The sequence below is a fragment of the Rhinopithecus roxellana genome, chromosome 19 (assembly GCF_007565055.1).
Source record: "Rhinopithecus roxellana isolate Shanxi Qingling chromosome 19, ASM756505v1, whole genome shotgun sequence".
In the NCBI taxonomy this organism is placed as follows: Eukaryota; Metazoa; Chordata; class Mammalia; order Primates; family Cercopithecidae; genus Rhinopithecus; species Rhinopithecus roxellana.
This window is the reverse complement of record NC_044567.1, coordinates 31670068-31684502: the sequence shown is the minus strand read 5'-3', so window position 1 is coordinate 31684502 and position 14435 is coordinate 31670068. Positions and strand designations below refer to the sequence as shown.

The 14435-nt window shown below is 50.5% G+C and overlaps 1 protein-coding gene across 8 annotated transcripts in view; it reads right to left on the bottom strand.

Annotated features, from left to right (window-relative positions):
- The window catches only part of TBC1D16 (TBC1 domain family member 16), a 98982-nt gene that overhangs the window by 77620 nt on the left and 6927 nt on the right, over window positions 1–14435 (bottom strand). For 7 of the 8 annotated variants that reach the window (XR_004055103.1, XR_004055102.1, XM_030923785.1 and 4 more), the window contains exon 2: window positions 1345–1587. Coding sequence is in view for 6 of the 8 variants with exons in the window: in XM_030923785.1 (XP_030779645.1) it covers window positions 1345–1525 (181 nt within the window). In the remaining 2 variants the exon portion in view is untranslated. The remainder of the gene's footprint in view (window positions 1–1344; window positions 1588–14435) is intronic. The other variant, XM_030923788.1, reaches the window with a different exon arrangement.

The following is a 14435-nucleotide window of genomic DNA, read 5'->3' as shown; positions in this document are numbered from 1 at the left end:
GGTGAGTGCTCGGCTCTGGGGGGAGTGGCATTTCCTAACACAGCATCAAGCAGCTTTGGGATATCCCGATTCCTGGGCCTCCCCCACCCAGTCTCCAGGTCTCCACAATTCAGACCTCTAGAATCTCCTAAGCACTGCTCCTGTTGCCAAGAGAAGCTGGGAAATTTGGGGAATGTCAGCCAGCTGTGCATTAGGGTAACATGAGCCTGAGGCTGAGAAGTGTTTCCACATCCTGGAAGCACACAGCTTTGAGATCAGCAAGCGGGTCAGGTCCGTAACGGCTGCTCCCCGGTCTCTCTCTAGAAGACCTCAGGCCAGGCGACCTCTGGGTCAGGGGGCTGCATCGCCCAGAACCTGCACCCCTTTCTAGGGCACTCCAGAGAAGCCCCTGCCCACACAGCCGCAGCCAACCAGCCAGTGGCTTTAAAGATACACTTATCAAGGCAGGGGGACAGAACACTCGCTTTAAATGTTTCATTGGCATAATTTAAACTTTTTTCTTGTTTAAAAATTTATTCAGTATTCGATTGAAACATAATTTGTATAAAGTGCCCAGATCTCACTGTAATGTATAACTTTGTTTTTAAATAGAGACGAAGTCTAACTTTGTTGCCCAGGCTGGTATCAAACTCTTGGGTTCAAGCAATCCTCCCACCTCAGCCTCCCAAAGTGCTGGGATTAGAGGTGTGAACCACCGTGCCCAGACGATAACTTTACCATTTTGCCATCTGTCTGGGGCTTCTGTCTGTACTCTTGCCCAGGCCAAGCAAATGTTAGGGTGTGCCACCGCAGGCCACCGCTAGGCTGCAGGACCCTGAAATACCTTTTTAGCAGCCAGGGAAGGGGACGGCAACAGGAAGAAATGAGAGAAGAGTCCAGAGACTGCCCTACAGCCCCACCTCCACCGCAGACTGGCACTGTGCAGCTGAGAGTCCCTCAGCCTCTCTGAACACCGGCATCCTTACCCACCTAAGAGGCCTGCTGGGGCCCTGGCCACGCCCATGAGGTGGTTGTGCAAATTAAATAAAGCAACAGATGAACAAAGCAATGCATTTATTTGTCGCAAGTCATTCACACGAATGACAAGGGGCCAGGCAGGCCTCAGGGATCACTAACCCATCTTTTTGTCCCTCCCTCTGGAAGCAGCAGGGCTGAGGGACTCACCCAGCCTGCCATGAGCCAGACTTAACACCCCCAGACCCTCCTTCCGGGAGGACAGCTGCAGTTAGTTACACGTTCTGGAAAAGGAACCAAACGCACTTGTCTCTCTTATGTGCTGTGGCCCAGGGCCTTTAGAGCCCTCACCCAGAAAATAACCCTGGAGCCTCGCCTGCCCTGGCTCACCTGGGTGGTGCTCCCCCAGCCCCTGCAGCCCCTCCGGCGGGTGCACGCAGACATTGTTCTTGGAGTAGATGATCTCTCCATCCAGGACACCGGGGGACCCGCTGCTGCTGCCACCAGGGGTAAGGGTCAGGAGGTCCGAGGCTTTGGAGGAGGCCCTGCGAAGGAGGCGGCCCAGAGACATTGCCGGGCAAGTGTTTCCATCCTCCGCACGCGTCAGCCCAGGCAGGGCTCGTCAAGACCTGCCTGGGGGAGGAAGAGAGAGGAGATGGTCAAGGTCGTGGACTTGCGTCCTGTCTCACAGCAGTACGTGTCACCTTGGCACCCAGTGGGTACTGGCTAACCACAGGAGCGCATCCTGCTGGTGCACAGCTCTATACGGGGTAGGCCACATTCTCCACCTGGGCCGGGCCACCCTGTCCATCGCAGGAGGCTGAGCAGCGTCCCTCGGCTCTGGATGCCACTAGCACCTCCCTTCCCAGTACAACCAGAACATCTCCAGGCTTTGCCAAATGTGCCTTGGAGGACAAAATCCCTCCCAAGGAGAACCACTAAGCTACAGGAACTGTGTTCCCACCTCAGCAATTTCACAAAAACCTCCAGGCATTCTCTTTTCTCAGTTTCCCACCTGCGTCAGCACAAATGAGCCCTTCCAATTCATTAAAAAGAAATAAACAGGCCAGGTGCACTGGCTCACACCTGTAATCCCAGCACTTTGGGAGGCTGAGGCAGGCAGATCACTTGAGGTAAGGGGTTCGAGACCAGCCTGGCCAACATGGCGAAACACCACGTCTACCAAAAATACAAAAATTAGCCAGGTGCAGGGGTGGGTGCCTGTAGTCCCAGCTACTTGGGAGGCTGAGGCAGGAGAATCGCTTGAACCCAAGAGGCGGAGGTTGCAGTGAGCTGAGATCACATCACTGCACTCCAGCCTGGGCAATAGAGTGAGACTCTGTCTCAAAAAAAAGAAAGAAGGAAAATTTATAAACAAAAGTATTAGTATCCAGAATATATAAAGAACTCCTATAAATTCATGATGAAAAGGAGCAACATCTCAACAGAAAAAAATTGGTGCTCCATACAAGAGGAAAACCAAAGAAACTGATAAATATGTAAAAAGATTCTCAGTTTCAAACAAAACTTCAACACCCAACAGACCAGTAAAAAGCAATTTTATGTCTAAAAATACTGAGGATGAGGGAAAGGGGAGCTGTCACCAGTCCTGTCTCCTCCAAGGCGGGAGCAACATGGCAGGATCTGGCACCACTGAGAAGGCCCAAAGCCCCCTGAAATTCCTCTATTAGGAAATACCTGAGGGTGGTTCCTCAAACTGCGATTTGCAGCCCTATTGTAGATCCTGAAATCAATTTAGTGGGTCAACACCAGCATAAGAAGAAAAAAAGAAAAAAAAAATAGAAAATGCCCTTGAACCTTGGCCATAGGTAGGCTCAGCACTGTGTCAGGGAACTTCTGCCCCATGAGGACACACCAGTGTAGGTAAGACCTGGGATGTATGAAATGTATATATAATGTGTGCTGTGACCTAAAACATTTGATGACTCTGCCTGGAGAAACCCAAGGAGACACCTACTCAAATGCTTTGCAGCCAGTTTCTACCAAGAAAAATGAAACCACTGAACCTCTAGATAGCAGATAAGAACCAACTAGACTTCTGTACACACGTGGAGCTCACACACACACACAGCAAGCCGCGCCAAGGAACGACCATGTCAGTGAAGAGGCAGGCACAGCCGGGCACAATGACTCACGCCTGTAATCCAAGCACTTTGGGAGGCCGAGGCAGGCGGATCACCTGAGGTCAGGAGTTCAAGATCAACCTGGTCAACATAGCAAAAGCCTGCCTCTACTAAAAATACAAAAATTAGCCAGGTGTGGTGGCACACGCCTGTAGTGCCAGCTACACGGGAGGCTGAGGCAGGAGAATTGCTTAAACCCAGGAGGTGGAGGTTTCAGTGAGCCGAGATCACGCCACTGCACTCCAGCCTGGGTGACACAGCGAGACTCCATCTCAAAAAAAAAGAATTAGCAACTGGGAGTGAATAAGCCTAATGTGGTACAAGGGACGATTATTCTGCCTTGAAAAGAAAGTCTGACGCCTGCTATGGCATGGATGAACCCCGAAAACATTGCACTAAGGGAATCAAACCAGTCACAAGAGACAAGGACTGCACGATTCTACTCGTGTGAGGTCCCTAGAGTAGTTAGGTTCACAGAGACAGGAAGTGGAACGGTGGGTGCCAGGGGGTGAGGTGGGGGGAACGGGGAGGTCGTGTTTAAGGGGGACAGGGCTTCAGCTTGGGAGGATAAAAGCGTCCTGGAGGTGGACAGTGGCAGCGGCTCTGTCCACTGACTACACTGAATGTACTCAATGCCACCGAACCTGATACTTAAAAATGGTTAAAGTGGTAAGTTTTACCTTGTATGTATTTTACCACAATAAAAAATTAAACATTATCAACTGGCGGAGGGTCTCCAGGAATATGATCTTGTTCTTTGAACTTTCTGCATTTTTTACATTTCTCCAAAGATCCAGAGCTGGTTGAGGGTGGTCCCTAAATCACCTCCTTTTCACCCCTAGCACTTGGCTAGGCTCTGGGACAGAGGGTGGGTGGGTAGCAGAACTGGCTCCCGCCCTGGCAGGAGGCAGGGGGCAGATGTCAGTGGTGATAGCCACCGTCCCAGGACCAGGCGGCTCAGCGCTCTCTGCCTCTGCTTCCCCTCCTCTGACCCCCTCCGTGCTTCAGCCTCCCGCAACCCTGTTTGTGTATTTCCAGTTGTCTCCATGGCTGCTGACTTCTCAAGCATAATATTCCAAAGATGTTCCAGCCAGCCCAGGAGTGGCCTTCCCATTCCCAAGTCTTTCCTCTGACAGATCTATCATTCCCATCTCTCATCTCACAGATCCCGGTGTCAACATCACTTCTGAAACTCACCAGTTCTGGAGGTGGGGACCCAGCTCAGATTCTCACCTCCTCAGCCTTGAGCCACGGACGCCCTCTGCCTGATCTTGACCATCTCCAGGGCCCTCATCCACTCGGCTCTCCCTAGCCCACCCCTTCTCAGGCCCCCTCAACATGTCCAATGAAGGCGGCAGAAGAAGTCGACCCCTCGGTGCAAGGGTCAGCAAACTTGTTCTGCAAAAGGCCAGAGAGTAAATGCTTTGGACTCTCTGGGCCAGAGAGTCTCTGTGGTGACCACTCAACTCGGCCCTTGGAGTGCAGGAGCAGCCACAGACAGTAAATGATGGGCATGACTGTGACAGTGAAGCTTTACTGATAGACACCCAACCTTAAATTCTAGATCATTTTTTCACGTGTCCCAAAAAAAATTCTTTCCATTTTTTCAAACCCCTTAAAAAACGTAAAAACCAGCCGGGCACGGTGGCTCATGCCTGTAATCTTGGCACTTTGGGAGGCCTAGGTGGGCAGATCACCTGAGGTCAGGAGTTTGACATCAGCCTAACCAACATGGAGAAACCCCGTCACTACTAAAAATACAAAATTAGTCAAGCATGGTAGCACATGCCTGTAATCCCAGCTACTCAGGAGGTTGAGGCGGGAGAATCGCTTGAATCCGGGGGGCGGAGGTTGTGGTGAGCCGAGATCACACCACTGCCCACCAGCCTGGGTGACAGGGCAAGATGCTATCTCAAAAAAAAAAAAAAAGTAAAAATCATCCTTAGCTCATAAGCTGCACAAAACAGGTGGAAGGCTGGCTTTGGCCTGTGGGTTGCAGATGGCAGTGCCCTGGCATAGACCATCTGAGCAAATCCGGGGAACTCTTCTCCACCTATCCAAACCAGCTCCCGGCCAACCTCTCCAGGAAGCCTGCTGGCCACTCCTGGCCTAAACACTTCATCCCACACAGTGACATATGACAAGTAAGTGATGAAACTTAAAAAAAAAATCACACTGCAAACTACAAATCAAAAAACGTATTGTCCTTCCCAATAATCATGTGGAAAAGCTGTGTTCTTTCTAATGTTGTTTAGAATATTTTTAGAATTCAAGAATTCTTCAAGAATTGCAAGGTCAGTTAATAAGCCCTGCAGGAAAATTGTTCCCCGTCCTCTAGACCAGCCATGTCCAACAGAAACACTGCAGGGGCCACAGATATAATCTCAAATTTTCTGGTAGCCATAGGTTTTTAGGCCAAAAAAAAAAAAAAGTGAAATTAATTTTAATAATTTTTAGCATAATACATCTAAAATATTATTATTTCAACATGTAGTCAATATGAAAATAATATTTTTATTTTTTTATTTTTTTTTGAGATGGAGTCTGGCTCTGTCACCAGGCTGGAGTGCAGTGGCGCTATCTCGGCTTGCTGCAAACTCTGCCTCCCGGATTCACGCCATTCTCCCGCCTCAGCCTCCTGAGTAGCTGGGACTACAGGCGCCCGCCACCACGCCTGGCTAATTTTTTTGTATTTTTAGTAGAGATGGGGTTTCACCGTGTTAGCCAGGATGGTCTCGATCTCCTGATCTGATGATCTGCCCTTTGGCCTCCCAAAGTGCTGGGATTACAGGCGTGAGCTACCGCGCCCGGCCTGAAAAAATTATTAATGAAATCTTTCACATTCTTTTTTTTTTTTTAGAGACAAGTTGTCACCCAGGCTAGAGTGCAGTGGTATGATCACAGCTCACTATATTCTCAGACTCCTGGGTTCAAGGAATCCTCCTGCCCAGTCTCCCAAGTAGCTTGGACTAAAGGCACATGCCACCACGTCCCGATAATTTTTTTATTTTTTATTTATTTATTTATTTATTTTTTTTTTTTGAGACGGAGTCTCGCTGTCACCCAGGCTGGAGTACAGTGGCCAGATCTCAGCTCACTGCAAGGTCCGCCTCCTGGGTTCACGCCATTCTCCTGCCTCAGCCTCCCGAGTAGCTGGGACTACAGGCACTGGCCACCACGCCTGGCTAGTTTTTGTATTTTTTAGTAGAGACGGGGTTTCACTGTGTTAGCCAGGATGGTCTCGATCTCCTGACCTCGTGATCCGCCCGTCTCGGCCTCCCAAAGTGCTGGGATTACAGGCTTGAGCCACCGCGCCCGGCCATAATTTTTTTATTTTTTGTAGAGATGAGGTTTCACTTCTTTGCCCAGGCTGGTCTTGAACTTCTGGCCTCAAGTGATCCTCCTGCCTCAGCCTTCCTAAGTGTTAGGATTACAAGTGTGAGCCACTGCGCCCGGCCTATTTTATGTCCTTAAAGTCTTCAAAGTCTGCTGGGCCGTTTTGCACTTAAGCACATCAAAGTTTTGCCCAGCCACGTTTTGGGTGCTCCACAGCCTGCGTGGTGTCCACGGCAGACAAGGCCGCAGCGGGGCTGGAGCCCACCTCCTTCTGTGTTTCAAACGGCACTACTCACTATGACTGCCCCAGTCGCCAGAGCTGGCTGCACATAGCTCTCAGCTGCTTCCCCAAATCAAAACTCTCTTTAAGTGAAACTGTTTTGCCAGCACTGAGGATAATCAAAAAAATGTGCTGGAAGTTTTAAAGGAGATTCCAAAATACAAGTGTTCAAAATACAGCGTCTTCTCCCATACCATGAGATGCGGAACCTCACTGTGGCTCCAGGAGGTGTGCCCCAAGAGTGTAGCTTTACAGATAAGAAGACAGGTTCTGACCACGCAGGGTCATTTCGTGAGTGGGAAACCCTGGAGCATGAGACCTTTGTCCCCCACGTGCAGAACTCCAGCTCCTCCCTCACCCACCACCTGGGACGCCAGGACAACACCCCGTTCCTCCCAGATTGTTCTGGAGAGAACGGGTTCTTTTTGGAGAAACAGAGCATGTCTGTTAAACATTAGACAGGACTATTTGTTCTCTAAAACCAATTCTCCTTATTTGTAAAGTGTATTTGCTTTTTTGCAAGAAGCTATTTCATCAAAATCCAACCTAGTTCCCAACCTCTGGTCACCATCAAACTACAAGTGGAGAATCCTTGACGCATTTTTTTCAACCTTTTTTTAGTTATGAAACAGTCAGAAGGAAAAGGAAGAATACGCGTCCCTTAGACCACACGATCCTAAGACATCTGCGTATTCTCTACTATATTTTGTGCCCTATAATGAATGAATTAATTAAAAATCCACTCCTTGGAATTATATCGTATCTTGCTTTCAGTTGGATCATAATTATATTTTCCCAGGTGAAATACACTTATGATATAACAAATTTTAGGGTTGAAGTACATCTCCTAAAATTCCTGTGTTGAAGTCTTTTTTTTTTTTTTTTTTGAGATGGAGTCTCGCTGTGTCACCCAGGCGGGAGTGCAGTGGCACCATCTCGGCCCTCTCCTGTGTTGAAGTCTTAAACCCCAGTACCCAAGAATGAAGCTGTTTTTGAAGACAGCGTCTTTATAAACGTAATCAAGTTGGGCTGAGGTCAACATGACTGGTATCTGTATAAAAAGAGGAAGTTGGCAGCAGGTGCCTGTACACAAGGAGAGCGCCGTGTGAATACAATGAGCCACCTACCAGCAAGGAACAGGCCTGGAGCAGCCCCTCCCTCACAGCCTCCGAAGGAAGCAACTCTGCCCACACCTTGATCTTGGACTTTCTGCCTCCAGAGCTGTCAGAGAGAAGATTTCTATTGCTCAAGCCACCTGGACCCTGGTACTTTGTTATGGCAGCCCTAGCAAACAAATATACCACATTATTAACACATTTAAAAAGCATAAGACCAGGTGTGGTGGCTCACGCCTGTAATCCCAGCACTTTGGGAGGCCTGAGGCGGGTGGATCACCTGAGGTTGGGAGTTTGACACCAGCCTGACCAACATGGAGAAACCCCGTGTCTACCAAAAACACAAAATTAGCCGGGCGTGGTGGCGCACACCTGCAATCCCAGCTACTTGGGAGGCTAAGGTGGATCACTTGAGCCCAGGACGTCGAGGCTGCATTGAGCCGTGATTGCACCACTGCGCCCCACCCTGGGTGACAGATTATCCTGTATTTATTAGACATCTGTGTTCAGCTGTGAATTATCTGTTGGTGTGTTTTGCCAACTTTTCTGCTGGGGTGGTGGAATTCTTATTATTTTTAATACAGAGATTAAGCTGAGATGGAATTTTCACGGATATGTAAGAACTCTTTACAGAGCAAGCATCATTAGCCCTTGCTATATTTGCTGCATATGTTTCTCCTAATTTGCCTTTTATTTATATTATCTATTTTGACATATGGAGGTTTTAAACTTTTATGTAAATTGATGGTAACTTTTTCTTAGTGACTTCCTTTATTACTTTTATACTTAAGATAATCCTTTCCAAGCTAAAGACCCTTAAACATTGGTCTATATTTTCTTCTATGTTCAATGAACTACTTTTAATGTTTCAGAAGCCAAATTCAAAGCATACATTTACCTGAAAGGGACTCAAATGTTAACTAAAGTATGGAGCAGTTCATTGAATGTTTATGTTGCTTTTATTGCTAGGTCCTGTTTTTATTGTTTACTCAGTTATCTGACAAAAACACTGAAATCTATGATGAATTAATAAAGCTGGGACTTATTTATTTATTTAGAGACACAGTTTTGTTCTTGTTGCCCAGGATAGTGGAGTGCAGTGGTGCTATCTTGGCTCACTGCAACCTCCGCCTCCCAGGTTCAAGCGATTCTCCCGCCTCAGCCTCCCGAGTAGCTGGGATTATAGGTGCCCATCACCACGCCCAGCTAATTTTTGTATTTTTTTAGTAGACACTGGGTTTCACCATGTTGGCCAGGCTGGTCTTAAACTCCTGACCTCAGGTGATCCACCTGCCTCAGCCTCCCAAGTGCTGGGATTACAGGCGTGAGCTACCATGCCTGGCCGGGGACATTTATTATATAAAACTTTATGGACAATTTTAAGAGGTGCCTTGGCCATGACCCGGAGGCCTATGTGGTTTCACCCACTTCATGGTCCACACCCTCTCAGCTGCCCCAACCCTGAACACGTGACAAACACGTGTGTGAGATCCGCGGTTCTCACACTACCCACACGCTCCGGTGAGGGTAACGGCTCATCACAGGCAAGGTTTAGCGCGAAATGGACAGGTGGGGTCATTTTAACTTCCTCCCCCAGGCCACCCCCTCCACCCTGCTGAGAGCACCTGTAATAAAATACGTTTTCAGAAATTCAGCAGACGTCCCTTCCAAAGACCAAGCCCAGCAGCTCCCCTCCCCTTGATGGGCAGGCAGCCCTCCAGGGGAACTGCGAACAGGCTCCGGTGACAGCTGCTCGGGGGCTACCATGGGACAGTGCCTGGGCAGCCAAAGCCCTCCATGCCCTCCTTCCGCCCCGCAGTCCCAGCATGAAGCCACAATTCCCCATGAGTCCAGAGTAAGCTCGTCAGAGACAGGCCCGCAGCCCCTGCAGCCACTTCTTCCCCGAATCTCAATCCTGCTTTGTGTGGCCACGGCTTAAAGAGATGCTCAGCACCACTCACACCCAGGTGCTTCCGGGAATTGCTCACCTTGGTGCAGGCCAGGAGTGAGAACCGCCGCTGGGCCCACCACCCCGGCTCAGGGCATGGCTGGCGTGGCCCTGCTCCTCGGTGGCCCGCCTGGCCCCGCTATGGCCTTCCCTCCCACCACCCCAGCCACAGTCACAGCCACAGTCACAGCAGGGTGTGTCAGGTCGCCCTCATCTTCCACCTCCCAGGCCCAGCCGGTGCCTCCAGCCCTGGTGTGAATTTCCATTCGGGGTCCAAAATCCACCTTGGCAGTGCCCTCATTCTGCAGCTCCACCAGCCAGAGAAGAGTCCTCCAGCCAGAGAAGAGAAAGGTGAGTTTAACCTGACCCTGTCAGAGGCGGGGGAGCAAAGAGCTCCAGGGGACAGGGCTCCCAGGCCCCTACAGGACGAGGCTGGAGGAACAAGCACAGCAGCTAAGGACGCAGCCCTCGGCGAGTGTGGGGCGAGTGTGGGCCGAGTGTGGGCGGGGCCCAAATCCCTTGCCGTCTGCCGCCGGCTAAGGAGAAGCGGCTTTTGGCTTTCCCCAACAAAGCACAGCTCGGGGCCACAGGCCCCTGCCTGGCCCAACCGGCAGCCCTGGCCACAACCAGAGGCCCCACCTCAGGCCAGCCGGGCAGGGCTGCAGCGGGCACGCTCCAGGGACCCCAGCCCCAAGGAGATCCCAAACTCATGCCTACTGCTCCCGCCCTGGAGGAGTCAGAGGCCGAGAAGCACGCACGTGTGGGCACCCACCACACACTACACACCATAGACACACACACTACACACTACACACCATAGACACACACACCACACACCACAGACACACACAGTACACACCATAGGCACACACACCATACCACACACCATAGACACACACACCACACACGATAGACACACACACTACACACCACACACGATAGACACACACACCACACACCACAGACACACACAGTACACACCACACACTATAGACACACACACTACACACCATAGGCACACACACCACACACCATACCACACACCACACACACCCTCTGTTCTACCAGCTTTGCCTCTGTTCTCCGAGAGCCCCAGTGTTGACCTGACAGCCACTGCCTGGGCCCCACTCCTTCCCAGCTGTCTCCAGGATTAGGGAAGCCCCAGGTGGATCCAGGCCTGCAGGAGCCTCCCTACCCAGCCCCCACGCTGGTCTGTCCTGGGTCCATAGACACAAGTCAGCCACCTGTCACTGGGCGACAGGAAGTACAGGTGCTGTGAGCTGGAGGAAGGGCGCCTGGGCTCTGAGGGCTGAATGAGGGGCCTGGCAAATGCCCCTGGAGAGCCCTGGAGAGTCTTGCAGCAGCCTTGGTGCCTGGGCTTCAGGGCCTGTCTGCTGGGAGCACCCCCCTGCTGGGAGCACCCGCCTGCTAGGAGCACATCCTTGCTGGAAGCACCCCCCTGCTGGGAGCCCCCCCGTCCCAGGAGCACCTTCCCGCTAGAGTGCCAGGGAGACACTGCTGCCTAATGGCCAGGAGCTTGCCCAGGGCAGTGGCCTCTGGTCCACTTCTGTCCCTTGGTTGTGTCCCTAAGACCCAGGCCCTGGAGTCCTTAAGGACTCTCGATCCATGAGACAGGAAGCCCCACAGGGAAGCGGTGGTCCCCCGTGCCCATCTCCTCACATACAGCACTCTGTACCTTCTGCTCATTTTTCTGCAAACCTAAAACTGCTCTAAACAATAAAGTCCGCCACGCAGAAATTGCACACGGATGTTTAGAGCAGCTTTACTCATAACTGCCAACACTTGGAAGCAACCAAGATGTTCTCCAATAGGTGAATAAATAAATAAACTGTGATACACCTAAATAATGGAATATTATTCAATATTAAAAAGAAAGGGGCGGCCAGGCATCGTGGCTCACGCCGGTAATCCTAGCACTTTGGGAGGCCAAGGCGGGCAGATCACCTGAGGTCAGGAGTTTGAGACCATCCTGGTCAAAATGGCAAAACCCTGTCACTAATTAAAAAATACAAAAATTAGCCAGGCATGGTGGTGCATGCCTGTAATCCCAGCTACTCAGGAGGCTGAGGCATGAGAATCACTTGAACCCAGGAGGTGGAGGCGGCAATGAGCCAAGATTGTGCCACTGCACTCCAGCCTGGGTGACAGAGCGAGACTCTCTCCAAAACAAACAAACCTCATCTTTTGGGGGAGGGGGGAATCTATTAGTTTAAAATAAAAAGAGGCTCGAGACCAGGAAGCTTGCATCCAAAGAGGCGTGGAGAAGGCGTGGACAAGGGTGGAGTTGTGTGGACCAGTGCCGAGAACAGGCAGGCACTAGAGGCAGGCTGAACAGAGCGGAGTCAAAGAGAACATTTGGTTCCCGGACTGAGAACCCGGCTGCCAGCGGCCCGAGTTGTCTAATGGGAGAGTTTCCTAATGTCCTTGAATCTGCAAGATGCAAGACTTTGAATGGCCCTTGCCCACCGCGGTGAGGAGTAGTTGATGCCCATGACCTTAGGGACCTGGAGTCCTGCGGGGTTTGAGGAGAGCAAAGAAAACCATTTGTCCTGGGAAGGAAGGAAGCTGGAGGCCAGAAAGGTTGCCCCAGTATGGAACTCAGAGCAAGGGGGACATCCAGGTTTCCTTCTGTGGGCCTGGGGCTCTTCCTAGGGGCCAGATGCCTTCTCATGAGTACAAGAACAGAGGTGGGGGCAGCCAGCAGAACTCCTAAGACACAAAATGAGTGAACACTGGAAAGGGAGCTGAGACAGGCCTGCAGCAAAGAACAGACACCAGGCTTTTCCAGTCTCTAGGAAAGACCCAGAGTTCATCAAAATCAAAATAGCAATGCAAGATGCTCAAAGCACCTTGTGGCAATTATTACACATCCCCTCCCCAAATCCTGAGACAGGAAGATGGACCGAGCAGCTGAGGCGGCTGGGCGCGGTGGCTCATGTCTGTAATCTTAACAGTTTTTGGAGTCCGAGGCAGGCGGATCACCTGAGTCTAGGAGTTCGAGACCAGTTTGGGCAACATGCTGAAACCCCGTCTCTACAAAAAAAGCAAAAATTAGCTGAGCATGGTGTCATATGCCTATAGTCCCAGCTACTCAGAAGGCTGAGGCGGGAGAATTGCTTGAGTCCGGGAGTTCAAGATCAGCCTGGGTGACATGGAGAAATCTCATCTCTACAAAAAACACTTTAAAAATTAGCCAGGCTTGGTGGCCTATGCCTATAGTCTCAGCTACTCAGGAGGTTGAGGTGGGAGGTTGAGGCTGCAATGAGCTGTGATTACGCCACTGCACTGCAGCCTGGGTGACAGAGCAACACCCTGTCCCCCCCAAAAAAAAGAGAGGCCAAGTGCAGTGGCTCATGCCTGTAATCCCAGCACTTTGGGAGGCAGGCAGATCGCTTGAAGTCAGGAGTTTGAGACCAGCCTGGCCAACATGGCAAAACCCCATCTCTACTAGAAATACAAAAATTAGCTGGGGGTGGTGGCACACGCCAGTAATCCCAGCTACTTGGGAGGCTGAGGCAGGAGAATCTCTTGAACCTGGGAGGCAGAGGTTGCAGTGAGCTGAGATCATACCACTGCACTCCAGCCCCGGTGACACAGCAAGACTCCATCTCAAAAAAAAAAAAAAAGAGAGAGAGAGAAGCAGCTAAGGGTAGATCCTTGACAATAAGAACCCCCATTCTCCTCAAATGCATCCACTTCACATTTGTATTTTGGAACGGTGATGTCCTTGTCCATGTGTATTTTCAATGATAAGCTGCTGAGTGCATGACACCTCCGAGACGCTCCTTTTATAATGTGCCTCCCAGAATGCCATCTTCGTTAAGGTTCCAAATGCCTTGTTTTTGTTGATGGAAAGGATAGTAATGCCAACTTGGCAGTTGGCACAAAGAATTCACAGATGGAGTGAAGCCAGGAGCTACAACTTGCATCAGCTTGAGTGTAGAAAAAAAGAAAAAAAGAAAAGCCAGGCGTGGTGGCTCACGCCTGTAATCCCAGCACTTTGGAAGGCTGGGGCAGGTGGATCACCTGAGGTCAGGAGTTCATGACCAGCCTGGCCAACATGGTGACATCCTATCTCTACTAGAAATACAAAAATCAGCTGAGCAGGGTGGCACACGCCTGTAATCCCTATTGCTCGGGAGGCTGAGGCAGGAGAATCACTTGAACCCAGGAGGTAGAGGCTGCAGTGAGCCGAGATGGCACCACTGCACTCCAGCCTGGGAGACAGAGTGAGACTCTGTCTCAAAAAAAAAAAAAAAAAAAAAAAAAGAAAAGAAAAAAGAATGATTTTAGAAGGCAAAAAGTAAAAGTGCCAATGCTGGTTCTGAACCATCGGACTGGGGCACGATGACCAGTTGATTTCTTTTCTTTTCTTTTCTTTTCTTTTCTTTTTTTTTGTGAGACAGAGTCTCACTCTGTCGCCCAAGCTGGAGTGCAGTGGCGCAATCTAAGCTCACTGCAATCTCCGCCTCCCAGGTTCGAGCAATTCTCCTGCCTCAGCCTCCAGAGTAGCTGGAATTACAGGCTCCACCACACCCAGCTAACTTTTCTATTTGTTTTTTAGTAGAGATGGGGTTTCACCATGTGGGCCAGGATGGTTTCAATCTCCTGACCTCGTGATCCGCCCGCCTCAGCCT